A 9,687-nucleotide genomic window follows, 5' to 3' on the forward strand; every position below is an offset into this window, starting at 1 on the left:
GGACTTAAAATTTTTATATAGGGCTTAAGATAGATGTCAAAACGACATAGTATTGGCTTAAAACATTTAGAAAAAAAAAACCCAAAAGCCCCTAAAAATTAATTGTTGAGCTGGACTACGGGTCAAACTTACGGACCGTACAACTTTCTACAGTCCGTATTGGATCAACCGTAGACCAAGTACTGGGCCTTAAAATTACTCAACTTTTGATGGGACCCTTCTACGGCTCGTAGGACTTCCTTCGGATCTTAGACCCTAACTGTAGAATTCAACTTTAACTCCAAAATTTTACTTAAGTCTGGATAGCTTCTACGGAACACATCTACGACCCATAGACCATACGAAGGACCGTCTTGGTCAATTGTAGGATGAAGTCTGGGACTTGATTTTCAAAAATTATTTCCCCCTTTTCTACGAGACTGGTCTACGACCCGTAGAAAGTTCTACAAACCGTAGACTGGTCTCGTAGACCTGAACCAGTAGCCAAAATTCATGCAATCTATTCCATTTTCGAAATCCGAGGTGTTGCAGTAACCCACGATTTAAACTCAATAACCAACAAGTTTAAGGGGGTGTTTGGATAAGATTTTTTTAAAGTGATTTAAAAGTCAAAAGTATGTAGACCTACTTTTGATTTTTGACTCTTCTTTTTATACTTTTTAATTTGTATCTTTGCCAAACACTTGCTTAAAAGGCAAAAGCACTTAAAAATAAGTTAATCTAGACACCTTCTAAATTTCGTAAGCCTCTTTATAGTTAAGTTTATATTACATTTTGATATGATTGAATTATTGATGGAGAACTGTAATGATATTTCGAGCATGATAGAGCTATGACTTTGTATAGATCTTTTCTAACATCAGGTTGGTGTTTTTGCTTCTCCTTGAATAAGATATTTATGAAGTAAATTTTTTGAAGCATCCCCCAAACTGCCCCTATAGGTAAACAGACAGCTATTATTTCTGGTTGTTTATCAGAAATCTAGCAAGAGTTGCACCTCCCACTACCACCACTAAGATTAAAATATCAAATTGAAATAGTTTATTATCCAAGGTGTTTTCATCCTTGATGTTTAAATTACCTTCCAGTTTATTTTCCTCTTTTTCTTAGTTTTCACACTTCTTTTTTGGTGAAAAGGATGTATTTGTGCTATGCAGAGGTGGACCCACATGTATAGGTGGGGTGTAGGTGCACCGGTTAACTTTAATTTTTTTATATGTATATCTATTTTGAAAAATTGAAAGAAATAAAAATAACTAATAGTGTCCTCATGAAAAGCATAAAAGGGCAGTTAGTAGGGATCCAGTTAGTGTTGCTGGTACAAGCTAGCGCGATTTCCCATGCTGCCACGGTTTGATCCCAGCTAAAACCACATTTTATTGTTTTTATCAACTCATAATATTGGTGCACCCAGATGGATATGACCTTGAGCAGGTATTTCATCTTTTATGTGCATGCTTCATGAAGATATTCTTGTGTACACCAAAAATAGAAAAGGACTAGACAGTTCATCTTTATCTTTCGGATAGAGCTACCATTATCCTCCTCTGATCTTCCAAATTGTTCATCAAATGCAAGTCGGGATAATCTACAAATCTCTCTCTGTGTCCTGACAGGTTCCCATCTCTGTTCCAGCAAGATAACACTTGTTGAACTCTCCTAGTCAGCTTCCCCTTGAGCTGATCAAAATCTTCCAACCTTCATTTGTTACTTCGCAGTGAAAAAAGAGATGATTGATATCTCTGCCTCATGTAGCACAGTTGTTCCTCTTTTCATAAGATTGTCTCGAGCCTCTCTTTCCGGTATTCATGTAAAGCATGCTATTTCATCAGGAAATTTTACTCTCCATATCATCTTCCAGGCCAACATCTGCATTGATGAAGCTTTCATAATATCTTTAGTTTCCAGATCAAATAAAATCAATGGCTGGCTTAATTTCACTAAAATTGGCACAAGGCAACCGGTACTAACTTCTTCTTAATATCTTGCACAAGATTCTTGGAACTCACAGAGTCACAGTGACAGTGCACCTATTGGTACAAACTGATCTGATGGCAGAAATGGCACTAACAGTGAGGAAGCAAATAAGTCCCTTGATCCAGTCAAGCATGACTGCGATACTGAATCAAGCAAGAAACAGGCCACTAAATGATACAAGTGATAACTTGCAATTTAAAGATGGAGCACTCCTACGATCTTTCAAACTCAGGGTTTGACGTTGCTTGAGGAGTACCTTATGTACTTTGATGCAAATAAGAATTTGGGTTTTGATCCTTGAGTCCTAATTGGATAATGGATACAGTGGGCATCGATTTATGAAGCAGGCAAGCCAGATGTTGGGGAGTATTCCTGCGTTTGCTTTGGAGTTACCTACAAAGGATGTTCTGAAGTTCAGTGCATGTTTCAAATAAGGAACATGACAGACTGGTCATCTTTATTGCAACATTATCCTATCTTTTGGCATGTCTCCAGGTAATGATAATTCTGCCACTTTGGAATCAGTTGCTAGCTTTCTTGTAAAAGCAAACATTTATGGTATCCAGGGGCTGCTTCTGTTCTTTATTCTTTCGAGTCCTACTTCTTTCCATGAGCTTCAGAATTGGGACTTCGATTTGTGCTAGGTAAAGTCTAGCAAGTCAAATCAACACAAGGGTTCAAAGTTTTTTTCTTCTCAAAAATAATTCTCAGCACCTCACTATTACTCTTGACAAAAATTCCAATACGTACACCTATATATTTAGTTCAAAATTTTCATTTACTGTAGGTAGTAGACTGAGGCTGCTGCAAATGCCGTCTGTAGACTCTTGACGATGAAGGACATCAGTAAATTAAAGCCAAATTGCCCAAAATGCCAAACAGATCATTCCAAAACCGAACAAATCCGAACTATTTTGTTTGGATTTGGATTGTCATTTCTCAACTGAAAATCAAAAATTCCAAGCCGAAGCTTTCATATCCAATCTGTATTGCCTTAACGCCCACCCCTAGCAGCAATCAGATCTAGTCAACTTCAAAGATCATTTGCATACATATTACATTTTCATATACCTTTGTGTTCATAGGATCTAAACCCGTTCTGCAAAGGTCAAAAGCCGTTGATAACCTGGCTCTATAGTTTCACATTTCTCCAGGGAGCATTGTGTCTCCTGGCAGATCACATACAGCAATACCCTAAAAAGAGAAAATATAGACTCAGTCCACTGGAAAAACACAAAATTTAAATGACTAATACCAGTGGCTTAGTACTCACCACCCTGAGGAGAGGGGTAAAAACAAAGTAAAACAAAATCTCACCTCTCCTGTAAGATGCGCAACACATCTCTTCTCAGCAAGCAATTCATCTTCTGACTGCAAAATCGTAGACAAACACCAGATTAATTAACTGCTTCATGAATGTCTATGCGAAAGCACGGAATTGGAGCTTTTTGGCTTTATATGTTCGACATGCTCCATGGCCAATGAAATGACATTTTACTTAAGAAGGGAAAAAAGTGTTCCAAAATCTAAGAGAAAAGGGAGATAACCTTCTTTATTCGGCTTCGGAGGTAGTCATCCATTAATACATCCTTGACAAGTTCATAGTCACCATCACCCTGCAAGCAATAAGTATATTAGACCCGATATTGATTTGCACAAAAAACACCAGATGAAACTGGGAACTGAGATAAATAACTAACTTTTGATCTGCATGGCATGCTGAAAACTATATCCTCTGCTATCCCATAAGGATTTCCATTGGTGTACACCTACATTATCAGATCTAGTTACTAGGAAACTCATAAATAACCATCATATACCATGCAACCGGAAAATAAGGAGCCATAAAACTAGTTACTCTATATCATAACAGATATGGTTGGATTAAATGTTTATAAGTTTATACAATAAAAATATGGCTTCCATTTCAGAAAATTATGCCTATTTGATCAGGATAAAGTCTGTGGCTGTGGGATGCCACTGAGCTCCTTTGTGATAATGAGTAAAAGATTTGGTATAAATACACACACACAACACAAAAGGTGGGTGTATCCGCACATTGTGTCCAGTATATAAGTTGATAAACCTCCACGTGGAATTAAAAAATGAACAAAGTGAACACCTTCTAATAACAGTATCTCCTGAAACCCGGGCGGGAAGGTGGGTGGGTTGGGGGGAATCAATGTTTAGAATGCTCATTTCCTATAATAGATCATTGAAGGCACTAATAGACAACTTAATTCTCTTACAAAGAAGAATTCATAAGCTTACGCCAGTGGAGAACCAATCGCCTTCTGGTGTAGGAGTCACAAGAGACCTCATTGCATCAACAACTGATACAGCAGTCGACGCAGCAGAAGATCTTCCCCATTTCTGAATAAGTACACCACCTCTCTGGAGATCAATGCCTAAGCATTAGACTCTTTTGACAAAAACACATGACAGGCACAAAAGAAAACTCTGAAGTTTGAAACCATACCTTTTGAATCTTTTCAGTGAACTCTTCCTCTAACCATTTAGAATCTCTAATGACGTCTTTGACCGGAAAACCATTAATTTTTGCATTTAAGAAGTCTGGAACCTGATAGCAAGAAACTGATCTAACTTATAGCAGGAACAGTAAGCAAGTGAAAATAGCTTTGGCACCAGTGAATGAGAATCTTATGAGAAACCTGAGTAGTCGAATGGTTTCCCCAGATGGTCATATTAGATACTTTGTCATAGAAGACTCCAGCTTTCAGAGCAAGCTGCACAACCATAAAACTGTATCTTACCTTTTGTGTTCACCGTGTAAAAGAGCATGCTAAACCATATGATGGCTTACCTGGCATTTTGCTCGATTTTCATCTAATCTTGTTAATGCATGAAAATTTTTTGCAGGTATGTCTGGAGCATTTTTCAAACAAATCAATGCACTAGAGAGGAATAGGAAGATATTAGCAATGAACAGAGAGGGGTATAAAAGGAGATTTGGCATTCAGTGAAATAGTATATTACTTGGTATTACAAGGGTTTCCCACCACTATAACTTTGACATTACGAGATGCAACAGCATTGAGAGCTTTTCCCTGTAATGATTTGGAAAAAGATATGAAAAACTTTACTCAACATGTTAACTCTAGCTTATGAGGATAACAACTAGAAGAAGATACCTGCTCAGCAAAGATTTGCCCATTTATATCCAATAAGCCAGCTCGTTCCATTCCAGGACCTCGAGGCTTTGCTCCAATGAGAAGTGCCCATTCAGCATCCTGGAACACCTCATAAGGATCTATGCCTATGCTGACCTCCCTAAGCAACGGAAACAAGGAATCCTCTAGTTCCATAGCAACTCCTGAATGGTGACATCTAACCGTTAGTAAAGCAGAAATTCATCAACTGTTACCAACAGAAGTAGGAATTCCATCCTTTTCCTACAGTTAGTGAGAATGAATATCATAGAAAGCAAGTGGAGCAAAGAGCTGAAAGTTGCGAAACCCATATAAACTACTATAAATAAGAAAATGAACATTCTTTATCGAATGTCAGACAACAAGCACATTTTAATTTTATTTTAATAATGCTTGTTTGGAAGTGCTTAAATCATCTGACCATATAAAGATAGCTAAAACAGTTCATCCTACATTTAAGTTACAAACATACCGCCCGTCCACCCCCACACCCACAAAAAATGAAAGGAATTAGATAAGAGAAAAGAGGAAACAACATATTTATGTCCGTGAAGGATCCTCCAAAAATGTAGATGCTGATGGTACAGGGAAAATACCTACCTTCAAGGGCTTGGATCGACCGCTCAGACCCCAATAATTTTAATGCAACTGGTTGATCTGGCCCAAAAACTTCACCTGATGCAAGCTGGAAAAATTGAAACCATTACATACTTTCCGAGGCTTTATGAGTACTGATTAAAAAGCTTCTGGAATTTCACCTATGAAGAAATGGTTCATAAGAACAAACATAATGGTGCTAGATAGCATAAGTTCAAACCGTTAATTCATACTTTAAGGTCATTAATAGATGAACTGTGAGTCCAGCAATCAGCTTGATCCATTTGAAAGGATATTAGATAACATAAAGAATCCGGTCCGGTCACAGATGCATTCAAGCCAAGAAGTTAATTGAAAAGAAAGATTCTCTACATGGTGAGAACTGACTTTAGATAATAAATGAGTTTCTGCAACTATAGTATCCCAAGAACGTGGTCACGCTTTACTGATGCTGGTGTGCGGATGCATATTAATTTTGACTCTAATAATCACATGACTGATCTATTACTGTCTAAATGATACAGTCTGGAAAATTAATCAAGTAATATGCTCAATATTTTGTTACAGTTGCGCTCTTAACGAAGAAATTTGTACATTATTGCGTTGTGGTTGAAGTAAAAAAAGCTAAAACTCATTAAAAATAATGGAAAAAAGGGCTTCTTCTTACTTTAAAAAGAAGATGATTAGCGATCATTCCGGCAGCACCAGAAACAGAGACATTTATCAGCTTCTTCCAAGAACTTGTCTCTTCTTCCTGTTGAAAAAAATTATTCTTAAAATACAATACAAACTAAATGCCGAAGATAGTTTCTGCTCGACTATTCACATACAACAGTTGTACAGTGTCTTTCCTTCTTCTTTTAATAAGAAACTCTACATATTGTTTTTGGACCATTAGGGACTTAACTATTAACCCTCCTTAATGAAAATTCTCGCTCCGCCCACTGATTAGAGTCGATAAAGAATGTTAGTAGGTGATTTCTTTTTCATATGTTTTGCGCATAGTATATATTAGAGAGACAAAATGATAGATGTAAGAAAGTGAAATGGTCCAGGGTGACCTGAATTTCATTATTACGAAGGTAACTTACAGCTTTGAGATCATAAGTAAGACAGAAAACACCAAAGCATTCTGTTTTTTTAATTGGCTCCTTCGCCACCGGCACTGGTGCTTGAACTTCACTGGGACAATATAAAAAAAAGGGTGTTCAAAAAGGTTTTCTCTAACACAAGTAGTAAGGGGTGAAGAAAAATGAACATACTTACTTAGAGATAACAGAGCAGCATATTTTACTTCTTCGGAGAGGAGTTAGTAATAATCGAGGCTTGTGGGTTGATACATGTAAAAGTTGTGAAGAATAAAGAGATATGGTTTTAGTGAGTGAAGAAGAAGAAGAAGGAATAAACTCTGCCACCGCCATGGCAGCAGAGTATGAAGGGAGTATGTTGAGTATAATTTGATGGAGAGAGGACAGAGAGAAGCTAAGTTTTGTCACCTTATCTCATCTCATATATACCCGCTTCCTCTTCACATTTTTATTATTAATATATTATAATAAAATCTATTGAGTACTATTATTTTTATTTTTAAATTTTCCAGCACTTTAGTCATCTTTACCTCAATTCCTCAACGTTCTAACAATAATACCTCTACATTCAATCACGATAATTAAGATCAAAACTTTAATCAATTTCCACAAATCAACTCCCCTCCTTCTCCTCCTCTTCGAAAAAAGAGAGTAGATTTTAGGTCAAAAATCATGTTTAAATATTTTTTATAAGTGAAATTTTCACTCTAATACAACATTCTAGCATTTTTTTGAAAAAACAACGGATGTTTTGCACCTGCACTAATAACTCTAAAGGGGATATGAACAATAACAAATATTGTCAACAACACTAAACGTATCTCCTCTGGACTCACTCGTCCCCCTTCTGCTTCTCGAGGTGGAGGCGGTGGAAGTGGAGAAAATGGCTCATAAGTTTATGCCATATGCAAATATCAAATGAGAAGGTGTGAGTTGGATGGTCTGCTAGCTCCTTATTTTTCAATCAAAAAATAAAAAGATTTTCTCAATGCTCATAATTTTTTTGGTGTTGGTAATGTTGGAATAATAACTCCCAGATTTGCCTAAGGAACAGGTATATTCTATCTGTTCCTTTGCAGATTACATCAGTTACGTTATATAAAGCAAATAAAGTAATGACACAATATTTTATCGCAGAAAACTCCGACTTATAAAGGGTAAAAAATCACGACCTACACCTCTGTAGGATTTAACTCTACTTCATTAAACTCTGAGCCTCAACAAAACATTACAAACCTATGTAACCTAAGGAATTATAAACTCTAATTCCTAGACGCCAACAACCAACTAGATCGTCGACCCACTTCAAGTTATGAATTCAGATTACAACTCTTGCAATCCTAGGAACTAACTCTAATTCCTAAACTCCAACACAAACCCCCCAAGGTTTATGTTCCCAAGTCTTTAAGTCTCCCCAACTTGAAGACTTTATTCCTACTCCAATTTATACTTCACTGGATCTAGAAAGAACTACAGATACAACTCGATAAAAACTCAATACAAGCAAACTTGACTTAAGAACTATAAAACATAAGCCTATGAATCAGTTCTTCAATTCTTGTTTTTGTTTCCTTGCGTTGGCTACACTTCCTAATCGAAAATCACTCAAATATGAACTCCCTCTATTTGATTGTATTCTACTTGTAATTCTCTGTTTAAGTGCTCAAGTTTCGTTGGAAGATTCTTGCTCTATTTATAGACTAAGTAGACCAAGAATCATTTTCCTACTTCAACTTTGTTTCCTTATCCGTGTGGAATTTGGAAATTCTTGTAAACTAATTTTATGCACGCTTCCTTTTCCTTGAAGGAATTCTTTTTATGAAAGGAAATCATTTTTGCACGGGTTTCTTGTCGAAAAAGCAACCCTTCCACCGCTTTATAACTTTTAATTCGCGTGGTTGACGTTTTCCTTATCCCAGTCGGATTCGGTCTGAAAGGAACATGTTGGCACAACCGATTCCTTTAATATGTTCCTCTATTTGTCAATTATCAAAATCTTTCTCGATCTAACAAATTCCCCCTTTTTGATGATGACAAACCATTGCTTCTTGCGTGAATAGATCAATCTATATTATATGTCAGTTTCTTAAAACTCAATACACAAAGCAAACACATTAGATGATCAAGTTAGACCAATTGAGTTATAAATATTACACAAGTATACACTTCCCCCTTTTGACATCATAAAACAGTGTGAAGGCATACACCACACTAAGAGAAGCAAATTTGATACTTATGGCCACTGGGCTATCACCTACACAAACACTTAAAAATCAAGAACTCAGTTAGCTATAGCAAAGCATTTGCACAAACATAGGAGATAGACATGAACCTGAAACTCAAACCCAACATTAGCATTAATAAAAAAGTATATACACCACAAATGTAATCAAAATTAAAGATAGATAAAGCACTTGTGATGAGAAAAAAATTGAGAAGTCAAAGGCTAGAGTGGCTAGGTAATAGCAAAAGATCGGGCATGAGAGGGTAAATAAAGTCCTTTTTCAGCAACACAAAAAACATCTTTTGGATTACCAAAATTAGTAGTCTTCTCAATTTCAAAAGTAGCCTTGGTCCATGCAAGCTCAACCTTGAGCTTTGTGTTTTATTTTTCTTTAGCAGGCCTACATGTTCAAGATCATAGTTCATATGCAGCTGGTCCATGGCATTCTGGTGAGTGATACATATGACTTCAATTTCAGCTTATTTTTTTCCATTTTGTATCACCTTTAAGGAACTGGTTCAATCAATTTTGTACCCTCCGGAGAAACAATAGTTCACTCATCTCTAACCCTCAAAATCAGTACTCACCTTGCCTAAGAGTACTGTCTGCTTCCCAAAGTTCACAACTCTAA

The 9,687-nt window shown here is 36.6% G+C and overlaps 1 protein-coding gene across 1 annotated transcript; it reads right to left on the bottom strand.

Moving 5' to 3' along the window:
* Positions 1–2,884: 2,884 nt before the first annotated feature.
* On the bottom strand, positions 2,885–7,172 carry LOC125830209 (malate dehydrogenase [NADP], chloroplastic-like). The gene is made up of 14 exons (XM_049509416.1): positions 7,011–7,172; positions 6,836–6,926; positions 6,412–6,498; positions 5,748–5,832; positions 5,130–5,311; positions 4,975–5,045; positions 4,802–4,892; positions 4,650–4,724; positions 4,457–4,558; positions 4,249–4,371; positions 3,678–3,746; positions 3,525–3,593; positions 3,295–3,348; positions 2,885–3,171 (listed from the first exon to the last, which is right to left on the bottom strand). The coding sequence occupies exons 1-14, from the start codon at positions 7,163–7,165 to the stop codon at positions 3,118–3,120; spliced, it is 1,308 nt and encodes a 435-aa protein (XP_049365373.1). The 5' UTR covers positions 7,166–7,172; the 3' UTR covers positions 2,885–3,117.
* Between the last annotated feature and the right edge of the window lie 2,515 nt (positions 7,173–9,687).

Source organism: Solanum verrucosum, unplaced genomic scaffold (genome assembly GCF_900185275.1).
Source record: "Solanum verrucosum unplaced genomic scaffold, falcon-dt-bn FXZP01000102.1, whole genome shotgun sequence".
NCBI lineage: Eukaryota > Viridiplantae > Streptophyta > Magnoliopsida > Solanales > Solanaceae > Solanum > Solanum verrucosum.